Source organism: Pristis pectinata, chromosome 26, assembly GCF_009764475.1.
Source record: "Pristis pectinata isolate sPriPec2 chromosome 26, sPriPec2.1.pri, whole genome shotgun sequence".
Classification (NCBI taxonomy): domain Eukaryota; kingdom Metazoa; phylum Chordata; class Chondrichthyes; order Rhinopristiformes; family Pristidae; genus Pristis; species Pristis pectinata.
This window is the reverse complement of record NC_067430.1, coordinates 15,316,085-15,341,215: the sequence shown is the minus strand read 5'-3', so window position 1 is coordinate 15,341,215 and position 25,131 is coordinate 15,316,085. Positions and strand designations below refer to the sequence as shown.

The 25,131-nt window shown below is 40.3% G+C and overlaps 2 protein-coding genes and 1 long non-coding RNA gene across 3 annotated transcripts; 2 read left to right on the top strand and 1 right to left on the bottom strand.

Annotated features, from left to right (window-relative positions):
* Window positions 1-1,910: 1,910 nt before the first annotated feature.
* LOC127583218 (olfactory receptor class A-like protein 4) lies at window positions 1,911-2,843 on the top strand. Its single transcript, XM_052038988.1, has one exon. The coding sequence runs from the start codon at window positions 1,911-1,913 to the stop codon at window positions 2,841-2,843; it is 933 nt and encodes a 310-aa protein (XP_051894948.1).
* Window positions 2,844-4,495: 1,652 nt separating this feature from the next.
* LOC127583403 (uncharacterized) lies at window positions 4,496-10,594 on the bottom strand. Its single transcript, XR_007958254.1, has 3 exons — window positions 10,466-10,594; window positions 8,005-8,048; window positions 4,496-4,731 (listed from the first exon to the last, which is right to left on the bottom strand). It is a non-coding gene; the product is annotated as an uncharacterized LOC127583403 (long non-coding RNA).
* A 23-nt stretch (window positions 10,595-10,617) lies between these two features.
* On the top strand, window positions 10,618-23,945 carry otud3 (OTU deubiquitinase 3). The gene is made up of 8 exons (XM_052039351.1): window positions 10,618-10,850; window positions 14,088-14,236; window positions 16,016-16,128; window positions 17,518-17,640; window positions 18,174-18,320; window positions 19,895-19,991; window positions 21,168-21,346; window positions 22,714-23,945. The coding sequence occupies exons 1-8, from the start codon at window positions 10,648-10,650 to the stop codon at window positions 22,888-22,890; spliced, it is 1,188 nt and encodes a 395-aa protein (XP_051895311.1). The 5' UTR covers window positions 10,618-10,647; the 3' UTR covers window positions 22,891-23,945.
* The last annotated feature ends 1,186 nt before the right edge of the window (window positions 23,946-25,131 follow it).

The window sequence follows — 25,131 nt, the reverse complement described above, 5'->3', positions numbered from 1 at the left end:
TGTTAACATAATGGTTAGTAAAGCGTATGGAATGCAGGGATTCAGTACAGAGCACAGGGAATCGAAGCAGGGAATTTATTCTGAACCCGCAGGAAACATTGGTCTTTCCACAATTGGAGTGGTGTTGCTACACTTTAAGAAGAATGTGAAGCTTTAAGACAGGGTGCTAAGAAGTTACAAGAACAGTTCCAGGGGTTGAGCCTTTAGAATGGAGAAGCTCACCTGGGAAAAAAATTGACAAGTGCTTTGATGGAGATGTGCAAATTTATGTCTGGTTTAGATAGGGCGGCTGTTCATTAATAGGTTGTTCAATGACTAGGGGACACACATTTAACATCTTGGGCAAAAGATTCAAAGACAATGTGAGGAAAAATGTTTTTCTCAGATTGTTTGTGACTCACTGCCTGCAGGGGTAGTGGAAACAGAATAATCAGTGTTTTCACACGGCAAGTGGATCGACACTTGATAGAGCTAATACCCTGAAATAACCTTCAAGGAAACAGTTTCAAAAACTCACAACCCCATCCAATAAAGGATGAATACTTTCATAAATGGGCAACTTTAAATTGTGATCCCTAGTCTTGGATTCTCCCCTGAGGAAGCATCCTTTCCACACCCAGCCTGTCAAGACCTCTCAAGACCTTATATGGTTCAATCAAGTTACCTCTCATTCTTCTAAATCCTAAAGGATAGCAGCCTAGTCTGTCAAATCTTTCCTTGCAAGGCAACCCGTCTATTCTAGGTATCCTTCGTGTAGTGTTTATCTGCATATTTAAGCAAAGATATAAATCTTGCTCGAAGCAATTCTACCAAACTGAATTACTTTGAACGAGATTTATATCTTTGCTTAAATACGGAGATGAACACTACACGAATTCCAGATGTGGTCTCAGCAGAACCTCCCAACTTTAGCATTGAATTCCTCTCACAATAAACAATAACACTCTGTTAGCTTTCTAATTACTTGCTGTGCCTGCATGCTGGTCTCTTGTGAATTATGTTGTAGGACACCTTGATCCCCCTATGGCTCGGATTTCTTCAATCTCATCACTTAGGTAACATACTTCTCCTTTATTTTTCCTGTCAAAATAAACAATTTCACATTTTCCCACATTATACTCCATTTGCCAGATCTTTGCCCACTCAGTTAACCTATCCAAATCCCTTTGTGGCTTCTTTATGGCTCCTACCTATCCTTGTGTCATGAGCAAACCGTAGCTTTATTGCCTTCATCCAAGCCAGTAACAGAAATTGTAAAAGATTCCCTGATGCCTATCACTGTGGGGTATAGTTGGGGGGTGGGGGGGGGGTAGGGTAATGAGACTGATGGGATTGCCCTACTAGGAGTTGGGATAGACTTGATTGATTTAGTGGCCTGCATTTGTGTGTAACAATTCTATTCTGTGAAAGGATTACCAACTGAGCAGAGGTGGGAGAAATGCAATTGAAAGAGACAATTGACTTATAGATACTGGAGGTAATGGAAGGAGGAACAAGACAGAAAACAGGAAAAGGAATTCACATTGATGGCGCCAAGTGTGGAAGTACTGGCAGTGTTTGATAGGCATGAGTGCTGATCTGGGCTCTATTTTCATCTTCAAAAATGCATGGGCTACAGTGGTGTGTTGACTAAGTTACTGGTCCAGCTTAAGACATGAGCTTGAATCCTAATTAAATAAATCTGGGTTTTAAATGTGCACCCTAGTAATGTGAAGCTACCACTGTGTCACTGCTTGGCCTATATGTGACTTCACCACCTTCTCAGTTCAGGGTGGACAGTAAATGCCAACCACATCCAGATCCCATAAAATGGATTACAAGTTATAGCACACGGTCATGCCAATTTATTTATCCTGTTTAATCTGCTGCAGGTGCTGATCTCAAGATCTAAGGATCCAAAAGCGAAGGGGATGGAGTTTAGAAGTTCAGGCCAGCTCATCGTTTACGGTATTCTAGTGTTTCTGGGGGTTTTAGGCAACATCCTGGTGTTGGTGACGATACTAGCCACAAGTGTGGAACACCACGGCCTCGCCGCTTCCGACATCATTCTAGCGAACCTTGCCGCTGTCAACCTACTGATTTCAACTTTTCGAAACGTCCTGCTGTTTATTACGGAGTCGGGAGTGAAAATTTCCCTGACCCTTAACTGGTGCAGAGTGTTCATGTTCCTTTGGTTGTGGCTGAAGTGCGTTAGCGTTTGGGTCACCTTCTGTCTCAGCTGCTTCCACTTTCTGAAGATAAAACAACACTTCCATCTGAGCTCCAAGATGAAGGAGATCATCTACGTGGTGATAATATTATCCGCCGTGTGGTTTGTTAATTGTCTCTATTCCATCCCAGCTATTATTTACACCGAGAAGGTTGGTCTGAATCACACCAAGAAGCTAATGTTGGTCAGTACCACCGACGAACCTTTCCTAACCTGTTCCTGGAAATTCCCAACTCGGCGGGCCGGTATCATATTCGCAGCAGTCTCCCTGATCCTGCATGAATTCCTGCCCATTGTCCTCATGATCTGCACCAATCTCAGCACCGTGTATTATCTCAACCAGCATATCAGGGCGATCGCCGATGACCACCTCCACAGTGTGCAGGTGGAACGAACAGCAGCAAAGCTAATCATGGCGTTGGTGTCGCTCTTTGTTCTGTGTTCGGGCACCCACTTGGTGGCTGTGTATTACTACAATCACGACGGGGGCGCGGCCACCACCTTCTTGTTGACTTTGGCCAACTACTGCGCCGCGGTTTTCATAGGGTTCAGTCCCCTGATGCTGGCTGCGGGGCACAGTAAACTGCGGAATAAAGTTTGCAGCGTGTTACGCATTAACGTATCATCGAGTTAAACTTTTCCAAAGTTTTCTTTCAAAATCCCAGATCCTAGCAAGCAGTAAAATGGAGGCACGAGAGATTGCAGAATCTGGAGCAAAAAGACAAACTGCTGGAGGAACAGAGCGGGTCAGACAGCATCTAGTGGGGAAATGGACAGTCGACGTTTCGGGTCCAGACCCTTCATCCAGGACGTCGAGTGTCCATTTCCCTCCACAGATTCTGCCTCCTGCCTCACTGGGTTCCTCCACCAGTTTGTTTTATGCTTAACAAGCAGTGCCGAGCTTTAAGTGCCTGGGGGATAATGGAACCACACAGTCGGTGTCCTGCGAATCAGCGTGCTTGCTATTTAGGTTTTTGGCACTCGCTGACCCCTTCTCCCTCCCGTGTTATCTCCTGACCACGTCGTCCTTTCCATTTCTGCCTCTCCTTTTACTTTCCAATTAAAGTCTCGGCTCTGCTTTTAAACAAAGTACTTTCCACTTTTACGTCCGTTGTGCGTCCCTTTACTCAGGCAGACGAAAGACGAGCTGATATACATTTGCCTAGCCAAGTGCGTAGTGTACTGAGGGAAAATGTACCAGAAGACCTAAAGTCGAATCCCCGGACAATTTTCTGAGTTAGTAGATGTCAACCGGCCCGATGATGTGCGTCAGAAGGTTCTGTGTTCATGTCAAAGATGTCAGCACATAATCCAGTGTGACTGTTCACTGTGGTACTGAGGGATGCCTCGCTGCTGGAAGTGCCCTTTTGCGAATCAGATTGCAAATCGAGATCCAGGCACTATGTTTAAGAAGAGCAGAGAGATTTCCTGGCATCCAGATCAATATTTATTCCTCAAACAAGATTACTCCAGCAGATTGAGCTGTCATTGTCTGGGAGATCTTGCTGTGTGCAAATTACCTGTTGTATTCGTGGCTACAATTCAAGATTGCTTCATTAACTTTAAAGTGAGTTGAGACAACCTGAAGGCGCCATATAAATTCACGTTACTGCTGTGGAGGTGCTCCAGTTGGACTCAGTACCCAAAGTTAGAGAATTGAAAAGAAGCACACACGGACACTGGGTAGTGCACGCATCAGGTTCAGGCATGCCCCGAATTAACCAACCATCACTGTTTCAGCAACTAGAATCTTAAATCAGAAAAGTAGTAAGGCTAAAACAGGGAAGGAGGCCATTTGGTCCATTGAACCTGTAGCAGCCCAGATGAGCAAACCAGTCCCTCCCAAACTACTCCCTCCCAAAGCCCTGTAAATTCTTTCCTTTCAAGTATTTACCCAGCTCCCTATTGAATACCACGACTGAACCTGCCTCCACTCCTACCTCTGGCAATGCCTTTGCTGGCCTTAACCCCTCGTTGTGTAAAATCGTGTACAAACTGTAATTTCTTAGGTGACAGATCTCTGACTATTCCCAAGATCCTGTACACAAAGGAGTCAATAGATGCTGATAGTGGGAAGATCTACGTAAAATATAACCTCAACATTCACCCCCCCCCACCCCCGCGACCAATGACCAGCACTACACATTCTGCACCCCCACCACACACACACACACACACACACACACACACACACACACACACACACACACACACACACACACACACACACCAGTTTTCGGAGATTAACGAAGCATGCAAGCATTTTATTTGACCAGGAAGCACTGTCAGTTTACCAAAATATATTTAAAAAAATTTTTCATGTATCAGGTAGACAGGTAGCTCTGTGTCGGTGAAATGCAATATTTGATATGTACTGATAATGACAGCTCTTTCTTTACAGGGTGAGACTTCATTTTAACGCTGTTCTGAAGAACACTCGATAATGAGTCTAGTAGCTCCATCTTGTGTTTCATTAAAGCTTAGCTGCTGTGTGCCGGTGTGTCTCCTCTGTTATTTTTCCTCTAAAGGTTAAAGAAAATAAATTTAAAAAGCAATATTGAAAAAGCTTAAGTAGTGTGTCAATAAATTCAACACAGCAAATTCAATAACTTGTTGTCATTGTTTATTACTTATAATATTTTTGAAAATGAACATGTTAAAGCACTGTGGAACAGTAATAAACAGAACACACGGAATGCTGCATTATATTGCTGGGTCAAATGAGTACAAATCAAAAATAATTACAGTAAAATTGTATGTTGTACCGCTCAGCACTGAAGACTGGGCAATAATTGGTCAAAAGGATGCAAGCGAAACATTCAATTTCCAAAGACTGTGAAGAGAAGGACCCCAAAGCCTATTGCAAGAAACCTATTATGATTTTGAGGAAAGATTGGGGTTATGAAGAGTTTGTGCTTAAATGAGGAAACTTTCTATATGACATGGAAAGACGTACACAAGATAAATCTGAAACAAGCTTTCAAATAATATCGGGAACTAGAAATGGTTTAAAACTAGTGAAAGGACTGTTTAGGACAAATATCAGGAAGCATTTCTTTATGCAAAGAACAATTAACTCCTAATATAAAACAAACCCAGAATTTTTAAAATACAGTAAACTGACGTAATGGGTTTGCGTGTTTTTTTATTCTGATGGATGACCTAAAATGGTTTCTTAATCTATACCCAAGCCTGTGATTTTGTATCACTGTGATGAATAACATTTCTGACTATCCATATGCATTGGTTTTCATGTGTTTTCATTACCTCAAGAGGCTTTTTTAATGTAGGCAAGTCATTACTGCCAATTCACTTGTGACATTTGCGTTGAGTATGTAGAAACCAATTTGTGGACCATCTAGGATTCTACCATTTAATTACTAGCAAGTAATAAACTGAAATTCTGCTCCTAAATTCCTCATTAATGCAAAGATCTCACCTATTTTGACACAGCAGTGAACATTTATCAGAGGTCAGCTAAAACACTAATGTAGATCATTATTATGAAAACAGATGAACTTAAAACCCATACATTTTGATGCTGCCTCTTTATGATATCAGCAATCATACACACACTTATGAAGTGAATCTAACAATTTCCACTTGTTCTATGAAACATGTTTTGATCTTAATTGTTCCTCTGTTTCCAAGCAATCTGGGAAGTTTCATGCACCAGTCTCCATTATGGAGATAAGTCCTTTGGTTTGTGAAACCAGGAAGAACACCTATGTCTCAGCTCCTCATCTTAGGTAGTCCTTCACGACTGAGGATGACTTGCTTCTGCTCCACTTCTGTGGACTCTGTGGCTGATGATTCATCTGCAGAATCTGCAGACTATGCCACAGATGGGCACGTGGTGCTTGACTGGGTGGGTGAGTGGGCAGTTTGGGGTGTTCCATCAGATATTAGTGCTTAACCTCTTTTATTCCCGACATAGAGGCTCATGTGCTTCATGCATGCCATCCTGGATGTTCCTTCTCCACTGTGAACAATCACAGGGTTGGGATTCCCATGAGTCAAAGGGAATGTGACATTCTTCAGAGAGTGATAGAATTTTGGTTATTAAAGGAATCAAGAAATATGGAGGTGTTTGCAAGAAAGTGATGCTGAGGTAAAAGATCAGCCATGATTGTACTGAATGGTGGAGGAGATGTGAGGGTTAAATAACCTACTCCTGTTTCTAACATTGTTATGAAAACATCCTTGAAGCATTTTCTCTGTCTATCCAGAAATCTCTTGCCCTGCATCTAATGGCAATATGATATCAGGCATGCAGATGATGCCCCCACCCCCACAAGTTGGCTCCATCTGCCCATCATCCCCCCCCCCCCCCCCCCCCCCCCGCCCCATCTGGTTCCACCTATCAGCCTCTGTCTTACTTCTCCCTCTCACTTCTATAGGTGATTCCCATGTTATGGTCATTCGGGTTATAGAAATTTGCCCTTACAGAATTCACAAGTCACTACCCAAAAATTTGAGATGAGGAACAAACTTCACTTTCACAGAATTTGTGTGAAAAAAAAGTAAATAAATCAACACAATTTTTGTTTCAACTCACATTTCTTGATGCATGCATAGATGACACAGCTTCACATTATGGAAAATTGTGCTGTGGACTGTTTTCTAGGAAAACAACACCCCCAAAATGCGGGGGTGTACTGACACCTGTACTGACCATCTTCCTTCTACACTTTCAGTCCTGATGCAGGGTCTTGACCTGAAATGTCAACTATCCCTTTGCCTCCACAGATGCTGCTTGACCCACTGGTTTCTTCCAGCAGTTTGTTTTGAGTCAGGCACATGAGCAGGTTTGCAGCCAGAGCCAGGGTCCAGAATGCTTGTATATCTCCCATTCCCTTTAAACTCATTGAGTTCACTGGAAAATTTATAATACTATTATATAGCATGAAATAAAATGAAATAAAAGTGTGTTTGGCTATAAACAGGAGTAATATCCAATAATCCAGAAAATCTGCCAGTCTGGCACTAATAAATTCCCAAGGATGCCAGATTATCGGTGGTTTGCTTATCCTGGTTTTCTTCACACTGAGATCTCCTCTATCACTCAGGTGATAATGGCAAATAGAAGTAAGACACAGACAGCAATCCAACTTCACACAACTGATCCATTGGTCACAACCTTACACACCTGCTCCCTTGCCAAGAACAGGTAAACATCTTTGTCCAATAAGAGAATGTGCAAGGCTATGCTGTCCCATAAACTTGAAGAGAGAAAGGTAAATCTTAATAACCTAGCGTTTATTGAGGATCTATAATGCACTAACATGCACCTCACCGGAGCCTAATGAAACAACAATGTCCCAAGCTACATAGGGAAAGTTTAGAAAGTGGATCAAAATCTAGGTTAGAGAAGTAATTTTTAGGGAGAGTCTAAAAGCAGGAAAGAGCATCCAAGAGGTGGAGAGATTTAGGGAGGAAGAGAGCTTATGGTCATGGTAATTGAAGGCACAGCACCAATGATAGACCAATTAAAGGTAGCGGTGCACGTAAGATCGGAATTGGAGGAATGCAGTGATCTAGGAGGATTGTAAGGCTATATAAATACTAGTTATTGTAGGTCAGTGAGAATGCAATGGATGAATGGGATGGTGCAAGATACGAAAACCAGCAGCAGAGTTAGGATGAGCTCAGGTTTATGACATGTGGAAGCTTAGAGGCCAACCAGAAAAGCAGTAGAGTAGTCAGTTCTAGAAGGAACAAAACCATGCTTGTGCACTTCTGTAGTTGCATTTTTAAAAGACTATTAATATTAAATCCATAGAAGGTTTACTTACACTTGCTGAGTGCAGCTCCACAAACAAATCCCACCTTCAGGTATCTTCATGTATCAAACAGACGAAAAATATCACCAGTCAATTTGAATAGTGTGGAGCTATCACAGTCATGCTCAGTTTTGTGTCACCTAATGTTTACACATTCTGGTTTTTCACCAGGGATTACTCAACAGTGACCTGCACCAGGATTATTCTTCCTTTTCCTTCACCTGGGATAATGTAGTCAATTGTCTTGCCACTACTGGTGTCCCAACCAAACCAATCATGATCTTATTGGATGCTATGCCAGACGTTAATAGCAATGTAAACATGAAAAAAGTTGACTTATTCACAAGAACACACACTAAAAAATGCGCCTCAGTTTTAAATGACCCCCTTTTTATAGCTATGTACCCTTGTTTAAGACTCTCCCATAAGTGGAAACATCTCAACATCTACCTTGTCGTGCCCCCTTAGGATCTTATGTGTTTCATTAAGATTACCCATCGCTCTTCTTAATTCCAAACAATACCGGTCTAACTCTTTTAGCCATTCATAATTCGTGATAGGACAACCCTCTCATTCCAGCAATTAGCCAAGTGAATCCCTTCTAGACTGCCTCCTATCATGAATATATCCTTTCTTAAAAAAGGGGATAAAAAGCCATACAGAGTATTCCAGGTGCAACCTCATCAACACTTTGTACTAGTGTAACAATACTTCTCCATTTTCAAACTCCAACCCCCTAAGCAATAAAGACCAAATGCCATTTGCCTTCTTAATTAACTTGCTGCACCTGCCTGCTAACTTTCTATATTTCACACACAACATTTAGATCACTCATTTGCTGTCTAGATAACAATCTGCTTTTTGATTTCTCCTAATAAACTGTATGACCCCACATTTTCAACATTAAGCTCCACTTGTTAAGTATTTGCCCACTTGTTATATCCAATGTATATCCTGTTACAACATCCAAATATCTTCATTGCAGAATGCCATCCTATCAATTCTTGTGGCATGCCCCTTCAGGATCTTATACGTTACATTAACTTCATCCCTCATTCTGCTTAGTTCTAAAGAATACAACAGACTTGGATAGCGTATGTTCTGCCCCTTTCTCCAAGTCATAAATACGGATAGTAAATAATTGAAAGGTAGGGACTAGTCCTTGGGGCACTCTTATAGTTATATTTTAGCAATTGGAAAGTGACCCATGTATTCCAAATTTTCATCTTCTATTCGATAATCAATCTTCAGTCCATGTTAACGCTGTGAGCTCTTATGTAATGCCAAAAATATTTCTGGGTTAGTTGGAGGGAGTTAAATTTTCAAGAGCTTTAACCCCAATCTATGGATGAGTACTAAATGAGAATTAGATTTACACATTAAGGCGATATAAAACGGCAAATTAAATTGACAAAGCCATAAAATGCGGAGAAGACTGTGATAGGAATGGAACGGAGGCAGGATCATCTTTGATTGGAGTAAACTGGAACAGGGATTCAGAGAGGTAGAGATGGGATAAAATAGATTGTGGCTGAGACGAGTTAAGATTAATAGTTGTGATGAGGTTGCATGGATTACCATTGAGGTAAACTACAAAACAAAGAGCTGAGTTGGGATAGAATGGATTATGAACAGGATCGGCGTTGACTTGGATTGAGTGGATTCTGATTGGAACAGGTTGTTATTGAGGGCGCCTGAGTTGAGACAGAGTGGATTATGACTAGGACAGATTCGGATTGCAGTAGGTTGAGCAGAGCTGGGGTGTATTGTGATTGGGACAGGCTCAGACTGGAGTAAATTGAACAGAGGTACAGTGGATTATGATTGGGACAGGCCGGGATTGGAGCAGGTTAAAACTGTGTTTCGGCGGGGGGCAGGTTGCGCCTGGTCTTGGTCGGGACATATCGGCACAGGAACGGAGGAGGTGGGAGTTCAGGCCTAACGACCTGTGCGGACCGGGGTTGAGGGCGGCCGCTCGCTGCCAGACCTGAACTCGACTGCTTCCCGGGCGGGATGCAGCAGTCCGCCGGTTGGCTGCCGCCTCTCTCTCTCTCTGCAGGCCGGCGGTGAGGGCGAATCGCCAGCGGACTCGGCACTCGGCCACAAGGCGCCCAGTTTTCGGCACGACTCAGTCCCCCAGCCCCCTTCCCTAAACGGTGACTTGAAAGAAAAAGAAGCGGCAAAGGAGGGAGGGGCCTGCTGGTCAGAGGCCGAGTGCCGTTGACCTCTCACGGGCAGCACCGGCAGGCAAGACCGAGGTTTCAGACTTGGCTCTAGGCCTCAACTCGCCGGTTGGAAGGAATAAAATTAGCAGCAACTCTTGTGGCGTCAAAAGATGATCATAATGGGGGGTGCTGTCCGGTTTCTCTCTATAACATGGCGTAGGTCATGTGTAAGTTACTCTGCCCACCCACCTGCTCCCAGAAAATAACTTAATATTTTCTCCTTTTTTTCCCAGATCTTTAATTCCTACCTCCTCCACTTCGAGGTGAAAAGAGTGAGGGCCTTGACTCCGGCGCCCCGTTTCGTTCCTTACTGTTTGCCTCCCTCAGCTTTGGTCAGTCGCCATGGTGACACTCGGTCCTCTGTCCCTCTAATCCCGGTCCAGCACCCCCCCCCCCCCCCCCCCCCCAGCAGCGGCCGGCTTGGTGAGCCATGTCCAAGAAACAAGTGGTTAAAACCAGGACTAATAGGAAACTGGACTTGGAGCGGAAACGGGACGAGAAGGCGGCGAGGCGAGCCCTGGCGAAGGAGAGGAAGAACAGGAGCCAGGCTGGGACGGAGGATGAGGAGTTTGTCAGCTTTGCCAACCAGCTGTTAGCCATGGGACTCAAGCTCCGGGAGGTGCCCGGTGACGGGTAAGGAAGGGTGATGGCTGCATTCTTATCACCCACCAGAGCTGAAGCGCTATCTCTTTTTGTTATCTTCTGACCTGCAATCTAGCGGTTGTTAATGGTACTTCGCGTTCTTGGTTGCGTGTATGTTGCACATAACTTTGACTTTATTCCGAGTTGAGAGAGGATAAGGTTCCAATCCCTTTAGTAAATTGCAAGTTATCTCTAATGTACTAAGAGAGCTGATATTGGCGTTAGTCTCCCGCCCTTTGAACTGCAATCAGCGACTAAATCGTGGTTTGCTATGAATATGAAGACGATCCTATACAGCAATAACAGATAAACAATTTAACTCCCAAACTGCACCTTGCTGGAAAATCAAACTTGTGAACTCCACTTTAGTTTTTAAATAAAAAAAAACTTTTAAAATTGCAAACTTGAAGTTGGTGAGTATGCCAAAGCATTATGCAATAATGGTATACAAATAACTGAACAGAAGTTGAGGCTGGACACTTCCTGCCTTAGATAAAAATAAAACAAAACTGTTAGAGACATTCAATAAATCGAACAATAGTATTTACAGTATTTAAAATTAATTTCAGATTTCCAGAAGCTGCAGTATTTTTATTGTCTATTTATTTCTGTTGTATTGTAAGTCTATGCTCTTAAGGCCTAGATTATACTTTCTCCTGGTTTCAGTTAAAATGAAGCTGTGTTAGCTCTTTTGTGTATTACACTTCATACCATCAGTCGAATAGATAGAGCTGGTACACTTAATTCAGATTTTTAAAAAATATTTACATCTTGCTTTTTGATATTTCTATAACTTAAGCTATGTTAGCAATTAAAGCTTAGTATGCTGATGAAATTCTTTCTGTTTTAGTTAAAATGTTAACTCACAAAATTAGCAATTTTATTTTCTAACGTTGGCCTAGTTTGTAATGATCTCATATTGCTATTTGCGGGGCTGTGATAGGCAAGTGAAAGTGTGACGAAGTTTAATAACATCATTGTCCATAGGTTTAGACTATTTGATAACTATGTATGCCGGTGCTGTTGTTATCTTGTAATGTGCTATGAAGTAAAAAGGCAAATGCAATTTCATTAAGATTGTGCAAATTGTTTCAGGAATGGAGTCAGTCAGTGAGCTACAATGTTCTGCTTTCTAAAAAAAAGATGCAAATATTACAAACCTACCCAAATGTAAATATAAAGCCAAAGGATTTCTGTATGTTCTGTGCAGAATTGAATTGCCTCGTGCTTGATTAACTTTGCCTGATTTATGTCTGTAACTGCTTCCAGCTCTACAACTCCAGACTATCTTTTCTCTTTCCCACCACTATGACAAAATTCTCCATTCTCTGAATGTTGGTGTGTCGTACCCCTTCTGCCTATTTATGGTGGCTAAGCTATCTGGAAATTCCTCCCAAACTTGTCTCTTCATTTCTTTATTGAAATTCACTTCTTCGACCAGACTATTTCAAGGCCTGGCATCCACACTCATTAATATTACTCTTCTACAGATTGCCTTCAATTTCCTACATTGAGGGTACTTTATAAATGCCACTTATAGATTCCAGCTGAGAGATCCTGTATACACAAAATGGAAATGGTCCTGCCTCTGAACACCTTGTGTTACAGAGTTGCATATTAAATATACATCAAGGATGCAGTACATCCTTCAACTCGTGCTGATAATCCTAGTAAAACTTGGTCACAATTCATGGCCATTGTATCCCCTTGATAGGTTACAACCTTGAAATATTCTGTAGCTTTTTCTTGCTATAGTGCTTAAAATGTATCTCACAGAACTGACATATTTACAAGGCCATTCTGTTCACACTGCAGTGCTGGTATAATTCTGACCAGATATTCTGATCCATTTGCCCTGTCCTCTTTAAGTTTTCCTTCACTTTATTATCAATTATTCAAATTAGTTAATGATTAGGAAAATTACAGGAGAGAGAAGGTACCTTTTATTAGTCACATGTACATCAAAACACACAGTGAAATGCATCTTTTGCGTAGAGTGTTCTGTGGGCAGCCTGCAAGTGTCGCCACACTTCCAGCGCCAACATAGTATGCCCACAACTTCCCAACCCGTACATCTTTGGAATGTGGGAGGAAACTGGAGCACCCGGAGGAAATCCACGCAGACAGGGGGAAAACGTACAAACTCCTTACAGATAGTGGCCAGATTTGAACCCGGATCGCTGGCGCTGTAAAGCGTTGCGCTAACTGCTACGCTACTGTGCCAAAGCTTTGTTTTGTAGATTATTTTCTAAATCGGAATGCTGTTGAGGTTTTGGAACAAAAGAGATCTTTGGGTCTCAGTAGACAGGTTATTAAATATGTCATCTCAATGTTCCCAGCAACTTAAAGGAAATAAAATGTTGGCATGCATGGTAAGAAGCATAATGTATAAATCCAAAGATCATTTTAAAACTATATTTGGCATTGATGAGACTGCATCTGGAACACTGCATTCTGTTTTGATTTCTCTATTTCAAAAACAGATATTCAGTAAGGGGTACAAAGAAACACTTCTCTGCAGACACAGAACTTAAGGAAATAATGTACTTGCAAAGATTGACTCTCTTGGGTCTTTTTTGAATGGTGCCTGATAGCTATGATTAAAATGATGAAAGATTGGGGTACTTTCGATACCAGCAATCACTTTTGCACTGTAATGTATTTAAACACAGGATTTAAGAAAGGTATTCAAGAGCAAATTTCTCCACATAAATAAAATGCATGTGGAACGCAAAGGCAAAATACTGCAAATGGTGGAAATCTGGATTAAGTATAATAAGTGCTGGAAATGCTCAGCAGGTCAAGCAGCATCTGAGTGAGAGAAACAAAACCATAAACTGTAGCTTCTTCCTGCAGTTCTTTTTGTTGAGAAATGGGACAGTGTTTGTGGAAATGCAGCAAAGGAATAGAGTAGCTTGATGGTCTTCAACTTATGGCCTATCTCTTTTTAAGTAGCTATGGAAGTGCAACAATGAAGAGTTCTATGTGACAGTGAAGTAGTGTGTCCTTGCCTACAGTTGCATTGTACGTCGAACTGCTTGAGAACAAAAATTTGATCTTATTTGAAATAGGCTTCATCATTTTCTGCTCAATGTCTGAATTCCTGGTGAAATGCAGAGAGCATATTGCAGGTGTTCTGTGATAAAGATGCTGAAATTGTTGGTTTATATTTGCATAATTTAAAATGACACACAAGTTTAACTAGCATTGTCTTTTTTTTATATAAAGGAATTGTTTATTTCGTGCTCTTGGCGATCAGTTGGAAGGTCACTCCCGGAACCACCTAAAACACCGAAGAGAAACGGTAGACTTCATGATAAAGCACCGGCAGGATTTTGAACCATTTGTGGAAGACGATGTCCCTTTTGATCGTTATGGTGAGCCCTGCGTATGATTTTCTCAGTAAACTTGTAAAACACAAAATTGTAATTAAAATGTGATCTGTTGATGTAAAATATTTTCTAATAGGTAATTGACTTGAAAAGTTGAGTTCCTTTCTCACCACAGATGCTGAGAAAGATGCTCATTTTCAGCTTTTTCTTAAGATTTATGGCATCAGGAGCACTTTGTTTTTGTATAATAACATTTGACTATTTAAACAAGAGTTGAGATCAGTTCCTGAATAAGATGCATATGTGTGACATGTCAGTTATCAACATTGCTCTGCTTTACATCATTTAAATTCATTGTTTAGCTTGGGGGTGTTTGGAGGCCTGGTTCTCCTTCACCAGTGTTTTATTTCCAGACATAATGCTTAGCATGCCTCTTCCCCTGGGACTCCCTTACCTGGAAAATACATTCCATCACCCTAAAGGGCATTGTATTGCAGAAGTTGAAAGTGCCTTTTTGTTAAACATTAATGTGCTTTACACTCTGTCAGATTTAGTTTTTGTGGTAGTGGTCTGATATGATCCTGGTCTGCCAACAATGAGCCAGATGACTTGGGGGTGTAGGGGAGGAGGAAGATGAAAAGATGATGAATAATTACCTGCTTACCTGAAATTAGCAATGGCTGGGAGGTAGTACTATTGTCTCTGATGGATTGTGCATTCAAGCCTTGCATCAAAGATTTGGGAATTACTCTGGGTTGATGCTGGAATCAACTGGAATGGTGTGCTGGAATGGTGTTATCATTGTGGCATTAAACCTAAGACCCTTTCCTCCTCTTCTGAGTGGCACTCTACTTCAAGCACTGGCCACTGTTAGGTATTTGTGCATTAACTGATTAATAAAATGATCTTTTATTTTTTAAAGAAAAGTCATTATTGTGTGTAAATTGGCTGTTACAATTCCCACATTAAAACTCTTTAAGTACACTTCAGAAGTACTTTTAGCTACTAAAGTGCTTTGTGATATCCTGTAATTGTAAAAGGTATTGTATGAATGCAAGTCTTTTAATTGTGCTTCAGTGACAGGATTCCCCATATGCTCTCTGCAAATACTGGATCTGACCTCAGGACCTGAGGGTGGGGAGAGCCATACTTTTGGATAAAAACTAATTAATGAAACCTTTGTAACTCTCTTAAACCATTGTGGTAATTACTTGTATACATTTATTGAGCCCAAGGTTACAGTTTAACATTTCTGGGAACAGTTAATCAGTATTTTTTTTGACTGAAATTAATGGTGTTCAAAGTTGCTATTGAATAAAGGAAAGACAAATACAGAAAATGAGCACACTACTGTAGAGCAAACAACTCGTATTTGTTCTCTAAATGCTTACACGTTTTACATTTACACATTTTAGGCAGATACTTGAAAATCAAACTCTTGACACTTCATAATCTTTCACCCATGGCTTAAATGTACATGTTGGCTTTGTCAACAAACACTCCCATGCATTTTGATGAAACAAGAAAAATCAATGACAAAAATTTAAAGATGACTAGGGAAATGCAGGAGTCAAAATTTGAAGATTGGAAATATGAGCAGTTTAAACATGGTATTGAAATTTTAATTTCTTTTGTTTTGAGGAACAATTGTCAATTGGTAATGATTGATGTGATGTAGATGGATTCAATTTCTAGTGAACTGTAAATATTGAACCCAAAATTTCATCTCTGGCAACATTTCCCATAATTATTACTAAACATGGATGCAATTAATATTTGGTGTATATCATTGTGTGCAACATTGTTTTTGTATCTAATTTTCAGTTACAAACCTGGAAAAGCCAGGCACGTTTGTTGGCAATGACGTAATAGTAGCCTTTGCAAGGAACAATCAAGTCAATATAGTGATCCACCAGCTTAACGCCCCACTTTGGCAGGTAAATTTGATGTTCACTTCCTATTAAAGGATGCTAAGACCATGCGTACCAGGTGTGTGGAGGGTGCTGTACTAAAAAATGCCAATAAAAGCTGACTGCAAGTGATCAGAGACTTTGTGAATGACTTATGCAGAACTCTACCATATTACATATTGTACTGGGCTGCTTCCTCTATTGCGCATGTGGTGTTCTGCTGTAGTCCTTAAACGTGCATTGTGGTGATGTTGTTCTGATGCACTGACTCTTTATTTGTACCAAGTTTCATCTCATTCTTCTCCACTCTGGATATTGGTCTTGCCTTTGGGAACTGATGTCCAGCAATCAATGTTTGAGGGTGATCATTGGCAGAGCCTGGATTTCAAATTCAACTTTATCTACCTCTGACATAAAAATATTCAAAGACTGCCTAACTCTTCCTCGTAAGACAACCTGCCCGTTTCGGGTATTAGTATAGTTAACCTTCTCTGAACTGCTTCCAACACATTGACATCCTTCCCTAAATAAGGAGACCATTGTGTGCAGTATCCCAGATGTGATCTCACCTATGCCCTACAACAGAAGCTTCACTTCCTTTTGTATTCAGTACCCCTAGCAAATGGCCTACAGTTACCAGCAGGCTGAACCTTTTTTTAACAAGCAAACTAGGATGGGGCATGGCACATTGTGTGTTACTCTGCTGTCCTTGCCCTCTTTCTTAAAAGGCACATATGTGCATTTATAAAGGATGTGTTTGATCTGGGAGCTAAAGGGGATAGACTATAAGACCATAAAATATAGGAGCAGAATTAGGCCATTCAGCCCATCAAGTCTGCTCCACCACTCAATCATGGCTGATTTTTTTTAACCCCATTCTCCACCTTTCTCCCTGTAACCTTTTTACCAGTTGAAAGGGATGGAGGAATGCTATTGCTAAGTTCTTCAAATAGTGTATTTTATGGCAGAATTTCACATTAATGGTGTATTTTAATAGTGCTGAGACATGTATTTAAACTTGCACTTGTAACAATGACTTGATGAATACTGATGGTGAGGCCCTGGATTGCTTTTCACCCAGAGGTGAAAATGCAGAATTTGGAGATGTCTATTGTATAAATGCCCAGAGCACTCTTAATATAATTAAGTCTAGCCATTGTGTGTATTTAAAGTCCTTGTGACAATCTGCCTGAAACTCATTTTCAGTTAGTCAATGTAGTGAAAAACTTTTATGTATAATGAAATGTGCCAAGAATGCACAGGTTTCCATTTTTATTAGTATACACAGTGCAATGAAAACCTTACCTCCATAAAATATATTACTTTGTGATTTTGTATAGATAATAAAGTGGGCTGAACATAATACACAACAGCAAGTAGATCTTGTAATGTTAATCAATTATTTTAACGCTGCAGGTTTTTGGAACCAGGAAGAGTAATGCTGCTGAGTTGCATATTGCCTACAGATATGGAGAGCACTATGACAGTGTGCGTAAGGTCAACGATAATTCAGAAGCACCTGCAAACCTAAGGACTGAGGTTGGTGAAGACATTTGGTTGTGGCCTTGGCCCTTGCATATGTGGAGGCACAGTGGCTTTTTAGTGGTAAATGTGTAATGTTGACTAATGATTAGTTTTTAGAGCCTATAATCGGTTTCTTAAGAAGGAAAAGAGTCAGAAAAAACACATCTAAGTAGCTAAAGTCAAAGGTGATTAGAAAAATTAGATTGGGTGGATATTTTAGTGTTGCTTGTAAATAGGATTGCAAACTCTTATTAATGTGAAGGTTTTTTTAAATGTTGGCTGTGGAATGAATTTTAAATAAGGAGTCAAAATGAAAGATTTAGAATGGTAGGAGTGAAATGATTTAACTTTACTGGATAATGGTATGTGTGTTTAAAATTAATATTTCTTTTTACTGTGTAGTACCATAAAGACAATACTAAAAGGCAACTTCCTCATTGCCCAGTGTTTTATACAGCTTCTGATGTGAATATAACGTTCTTTTATTGCAAGATCTCAACAGCCACAAGATCCACAAATATTCATGTTTAAATGTGTGACTTGAACAGATGCTCATTAAAGATGATTCAAAGAAGAAAGATCGAAACAAAATGTGTCACTATCAAGTGGAGGATATACGGGATTTTGAAAATGAAGTGACCGAGATAGATCTGGATGATGCAGTTCAAAAAGTACGCAATGCAACAGGGTGCATGGTGAGTGATTGGAAACTATTAGCCTTCAGAGATTCTTGGTTAAGCTTGCGGTAAAGCAGATGAAATTTCATTCCCAGCTACGGGGACTATGGCCTATATTTAATTAAAATCCTGATTTGATTTTGATCTTTTCATTTGATATCTTAGAAACTGTAGCTCTATTTCTGTATGAGGTTTGCGTTTTTTTTTCTGAGTTGCAGTCGTTCTCTCCTGGAGTTTGTTTTATTTTGTTTGAGAATTGTTTTTAAATCCGACTTAATTACACTGAATTACCCATTGAACTAGTGCAGACCCACAGTAGTCAGAATCACCTGATATAGTGTGGGAATAGGTCAGACTGACCTGGAGTTTGTTGGCTCATCAACTCAGAGGGCCGTTGGGGTGCTGTTTGATTCTGAAGAGGGGAAATCCACTTCTGATCACTACACATTGGTCAATGTGTGTGTTTTCTCTACATACACAGAATGTGAGCTTCAGTTCCAGTAGTGCAAGTTCTAAGATTTTGATCCAGCAGTTTGACACTTTCATGTCAGGATAGTGTGTGGTTTGGAAGGGAATTTCCATTTGGTCCTCTTCCTGTGTGCATATTGCCTCTGTCCCTTTAACTTTGGGAGGTGCTGCCAGAGAAGCTTTGAGTTGCTGCCGTCTGTTTTGTATTTGGTACATCATTCAATCACAGTCCATCACACACTTGAATTGCATCCCTGCAAATAATGCAAGGTGTTGGGGAAGTTGGATAACTAACCTCTGCCCTGCTTTTATAGTCAGTTTTTATGTGGTGTTGCAGTTACTTACCTGGTCAACAGTGAACCTTGGGAGGGGAGGGAATTTACCTTGGGGATTACTGTTGAAAGTTGGAGGAAGGTAGTTAGACTTTCTTGTTGGAAATGGTTATTGTCTGGCAATTGTTTAGCACAAGCATAACTTGCCAGTTGTCACCCCAGCCCTGAACGTTGTTCAAGTTTTGCTGGACGTAAGCAGAGTTTCTCATTAGGTGAGGTGATACCAGTGAAATGGCGTAATCATCAAATATCCCCACCTCTAATTTCAAGGAAAGGTTGTTGATGAAGCAGTAGATGATTGAGCCCAAGACCCTGAAGTGCTCCTTCATTAATGCCCTGGGCTTGAGATATTTGACCTCCAACAACCACAGCTGTCTTCCTTTTGTGGGTTTGTCTCCAGTGAGTAAGGTTACCTCTCCAAGGCATACCCCCCAGGCATGCTAGGCCATTTTGGAATTGACTATATTGCAAACATACAAACATTCTAGATGTTAAGATGACCGATCTTCTCGCCTTGCATTGTGTTCTTGTTATGTATAACAGTTTCATGGTTGCAATTATTGATTCTGGCTTAACCTGATTTAAATTCCTCAGCTGCCATGATTGATTTTGAAGGGTCTCTGGATAACTGGTCCAGTAACATAATACAGACATGGTTGTGATAACCCCTGGCGTCATGGATTCAAAACAGTATCAGAGCTTGTGTAAAGAATTGGCATTCAAATGTGAGCTGGGTAGAAAAGTAGGGGAAAGAGAAAAGTTTGTGTAATTATTGTTCTTATTTACCTTCAGGACACGGATATGATTGTTCAAAATCTAGAGCTTGAAAACCACAACATCGAATCTGCAATAGTTGCCATTTTGCAGATGGATGAACTGAAGAATAGCAGTGAGTTCTATGCACAAATATTGAAATATATTCTCTGTACAACATGTTGCAAGTTTATTTCAGCAAGAACTTTTATACTGATTTTCTGACAATTTCATTGCTTGATGCAAGATTGCCCTTTAATGCTCTAATTTCAGTTATGGGTTTACATGGGAAGCCTCTGACTAGTCACTTTTAGCAGATCACCAAGACTGCCTTTCATGAGAATTCTTTGGCAGCTTCCATGAATCTTTCTGAAATATAAATTGAATGGATGTTTCAGATTGCAAGATTCCAGATCAATAATATTACCTAAATCAGTTTCCGAAGATCACCTTAACTGTCAGTGTGTAAGAATGCTTGATGTTAAAAATAAAACAGTTGCAATGGGTCTGGGAATGCAACCTACCTTAAGTCTTGTGAATAAATACACTATCCAGTAAAGCAACTTGAGGCTTGGTTGAAAATTTACTTAAGTAATTTGAGATGCCTTGTAATGCCTCTTTCCACAGTGAGATAAGATTTAATGCTTTCTCTGCTGCAGAATCATTGTTATGTGATTTGTTTCTGGGTTGGTATTGGTTTATTATTGTCACTTGTACCGAGGTACAGTGAAAAGCTTGTCTTACAAACCAATTGTGCAGGTCAATTCATTACACAGTGCAGTTACATTGAGTTAGTACAGCGTGCATTGATATAGTACAGATAAAAACAATATCAGTACAGAGTAAAGTGTCACAGCTACAGAGAAAGTACAGTGCAATAAGATGCAAGTTCACAACAAGGTAGATTGTGGGGTCATAGTCCATCTCATTATATAAGGAAACCATTTAATAGTCTTATCACAGTGGGGTAGAAGCTGTCCTTGAGTCTGGTGGTATGTGCCCTCAGGCTTCTGTATCTTCTACCTGATGGAAGAAGAGAGAATATTCCGGGTGGATGGGGTCTTTGATTATGGTGGCTGCTTCACCAAGACAACGAGAGGTAAAGACAGAGTCCAAGGAGGGGAGGCTGGTGTCTGTGATGCACTGGGCTGTGTCCACGACTCTCTGCAGTTTCTTGCGGTCCTGGGCAGAGCAGTTGCCATACCAAGCCGTGATACATCCAGATAGGATGCTTTCTATGGTGCATCAGTAAAAGTTGATGAGAGTCAAAGGGGAAAAACCAAATTTCTTTAATTATCTTTTATTGGATTAGATAGTATTGAAGAGTCCAACAAAAACAGTCCTAATTGCAGCCCTCAGCACACGTCTTCTCTGTGGATGGAGAATGGAACTGGTAACAGGATTTTTGGAAATCAAGATGTAAACCCTGAAGAAATTGAAAATAATAGGACACTGAACAAAAAGGAAGAAAATAAGAGGACCAAAAATAAGGTTTGTTAAGTATCTTTTGCATAGTGTGACTGAGCACTGATGAAAAAGGAGTGGTTTGTATAGAAATGTGTGATGTGCAAATGTTATACCAGAGACTATAATGTCAGTAATGCTGAGTGTTGTGGGATGCCCAAATATTATGATGAAGAGTGGATTCCCCAACCCCATCACATGGACAGTTTTGGCCAGCTTGGTCTTTTAGATTTGTTACTTTTTGGCTAGCAAATGTAGACTTTTTTAAAAAAAAATCAATGATAGGAAAGCCATCACCAGCTTCTAGGGGAATCATATGCCAATCTCTCAGCATTGCCTTTAAGGTTAATGTTACTATCTGCAAATGTGCAGTAAATTGGTGGAAATAGAATGACCTTTGTACAGTACATTTGAATCAGTATTCTCTCCTAATGATGATTCTTTGTTGATATGTAGTTTTTCAAACTGGGTGCATATGTTTTCACACCAGGTATCTTGAAAGAGGCCAAAATTTATGGGTTATTCTTGACAGTTAGTGGGTGACAATTCAGCAGCAAGACTCATCTGTCAAGCCCACTCCTTTTCCTTGCCTTGCCTCTGAATATTTTGTATTTTCACTATTGTCCAATGGCAGCTACTGGAAAAAAGCTTTATTTCTTTTGGTTCTGAAAGAATAGAAGTCACTTTAGTCCATTAACAGTGTCATCTATGGCTTAGTTGGTAGTGCCCTACCTCAAGTCAGAAAATTGATTCTAGTTTCAATCCAGAGATTTGAGCACAAATATCCAAGTGGGCACTCCAGTGTAATACTGAGGGAGTGTTGCAGTGTTAGAAATGTATTTTGGATGGATCAGTAAACTAAGTCCTTGCTGGTGCACTCAGTTGAATGTCAATATCCTGTTGTTATTTTGAAGAGCAGAGGAGTCATCCCCAATCTCCTTGCTAATATTCATCCCTCAATTGGCATTACTTAAATATTATATGGTCTTTATCACATTGGTGCTTGTGGAACATGCACTGTCTAAATTGGGCACTGCATTTCCTAACATTACAACTGTGATTTCACTTCAAAAGTATTGACTGTGAATTACTTTGGGCTGCCCTCAGGTCATGAAATATAAGTCTTTCGTTTCAACTGCAGTCCCATCTTGGGTTAAATCTGGGAGCCCTTGTTTCAGCTACGTGCTGCATAAACTCCAAGCTATCAGGAAACTGAAAAATTGAACTTCAGTTTTGTTATTCAACACACTTAACAGGATAAAGTTCATATGATATACGGCTTTTAGAAGTTACAGAAAATGGTTAAATAGTGAAATCCATTGTAACTATTCAAATTAGTTGTGTTTATCAGTTTTTTCTGCCCTCATTCACCACTTGAATTTGTAAAACTGCAGGTTTCAAGTAAACAACGAAAAGAACAATTAAGGATAGAAAGGAAGAAACGCCAGGAAGAGAGACATCGACAAAAGTTTCTGGAGAGCAGGAGCAATAATGTGGAAGAGGTCACAACTGATGGGAACTTGCAGCCACCAGTTACTTTAGTCAAAACATTTGCTACGTTAAATATTTGACTTGAGGTCCCTCTACAACTAGAGATTGCCTAGTATCGTAAATCTCATAAATGGGGGATAATCTGGGGGAAGAAGGAGGGGATTTTGGATTTTTCTTTCTGATGCTGCTTTAGATTAACAATGTTTGACTTCACACCTTTTTTGGAGAACTTGTTTTTCTTTGTAAATGTGTGTAAACAAACTGGAAGAAAATTTCTAAAAGGTGAACACATTGAATTATTTACACTTTATAAATGCAATAAAGATTTAAGAATAGTAACAAGTGAGAATTAAAATAGGTAAATTGAAAGGGTTGAATAAATTTTAGTAGTAAATGGATTTAAAGGTGGGAATGCCCTTTAATTCTAAACATATGGTTTAGAGAACTGACTATCACATTTTAAGTATCATGCCCTCCTTGCACCTACATTAATGCTCAGTCATCGAGATGAAAATTGAGACCTCTTTACAACAAGTATTTGCAGATCTCCCAGAAGAGACTATTATAGAGTGGGTTTGCACAGGAGCATTTCTGAATGGAGCATTAGTATAGCAGTCACTTGCTGACATCATTTAGGAGGGTCTTGAGTTGAAGAGCTAAGTTGATTTTTATTTTATAATTTAAAAACATTTTCAGGACAAACATTTTTTTATTTGGGGTTTAAAAAGAATGCTGCTAACCACCAAATACAAAGGATGCTTTCCCCCACAGACTCTTCCAAGGATGTGAATAGGCTTGACAGCTGTTCAAACCATATGAAGTTCACGGAAGAACTGGAGTTTCTAACCAGCACCAGAAATTCCTGTAACTTATTTATCAAAGCCTTTTTGTTTGAACACTCCTGGAGGTGATTTAAGTTTTAAAAAAGAAACATCGAATTTCTACCTCCTAATATTTTTTTTATGGCAGTAAAGAACAATCTGATTCAGGGAAGTCATTGGGGACAGTCAAGTGTTTGAAACGGTAACCCCCGTGGACGTCCATGTTAAAGAGCTGGCTATTGTATAATTGTTCATTTTTTCCCCCTCTCTATTTCTGTTTGTATATACAATGTTAATAAATCATTTGAGAAACTAAGTTTGTTTTTAAAGAAAACAATTTTTTTTCTCTGTTGCATTGATTTGCAGTCAGTGAGATCTCTATATAGTGGAGCTGATTCTCTGGTAGTTGTGCAGTTATACAACACAGAAATGGGTCCTTTGGCTCAACTTGTCCATATCAACCAACTTGCCTGTGTTTGCCCCATATCCCTCTGAACCTTTTTCCTCTCCCATGTACAGTACCTGCCTAAATGTCCTTTTTAAATGTTATAATTGTACCTGCTTCTGCTACTACCTCTGGCAGTGTGTTCCATATACCCACCAAATGGGGGTGGGGTTATGGGAATTTGCCCCTCGAGTCCCCTTTAAATCTGTCCCCTTTTGCCTTAAACCTATTCCCTCTAGTTTTAGAATCCCCTACTCTGGCATGGGGGGTTGGAGAAAGGCTGACCATCTACCTTATCTATGCACCTCATGATTTTGTATATCCCTAAGGTTAACCCTCAGCCTCCTGGACTCCAGAAAAAAAGACCCAGCCTATCCAGTCTCTGGTGCACCAGGCAAATCCATATTACTTGAGGGATTTTTTTTGCTGATTTGCTGCCAATCTGGTTCAGCTTTTGGGGACCAGGAAACCCTGCAGGCTAAAGTCCTAATGGGTAGCTGGGCAAACATTGGAACCTTAATGTTTCTGGTTAGATGGGTGGTTTTAATTGGCCAATCTTTCTAGACCTGTGTAATGAAACAGAAAATCCTCAGCACTCAGTAGGTTAGGCAGCATTTGAGAAACAGCCTTAAAGGTTCAGGTTTGATATCCTTTGTCAGAACTACCTTGGACCTGAAATAGTTAACATTTTGTGTCTCAGACTGTTCTCACAAAGGACCTTGGACCTGAAATGTTAACATTTCTTCTCTTCCACAGATGCTGCTTAACCTGCTGCCTGTTTCTAGTATTTTCAGATTTTCAGCATCTGTGGGTTTGTTTTGATTTTCATTGAATGCAGGAGATAATATACACTTGATAACAGAAAAATGTCAAAGTCATGTTTATTGTCATGTGCGCAGGTGCAATGAAAAACTTGCAGCAGCATCAGGGACATAGCATTCACAGGATAAACATAAATTAGACAAGGAAGAACACAATTAGAACAAAAACAAAGTCCATTGTAGTGCAACGTGGTCATAGTGTTGCTGTACTGAGGTAGAGATTAGGGTTGTGCA

Coding starts and splice junctions, on each gene's coding strand:
- LOC127583218 (XM_052038988.1), top strand. CDS start 1,911: ATGGAGTTTAGAAGTTCAGGCCAGCTCATCGTTTACGGTATTCTAGTG.
- otud3 (XM_052039351.1), top strand. CDS start 10,648: ATGTCCAAGAAACAAGTGGTTAAAACCAGGACTAATAGGAAACTGGAC. Junction 14,237..16,015: donor TGTCCCTTTTGATCGTTATG/GTGAGCCCTGCG, acceptor TCTAATTTTCAG/TTACAAACCTGGAAAAGCCA. Junction 17,641..18,173: donor CTGCAAACCTAAGGACTGAG/GTTGGTGAAGAC, acceptor TGACTTGAACAG/ATGCTCATTAAAGATGATTC.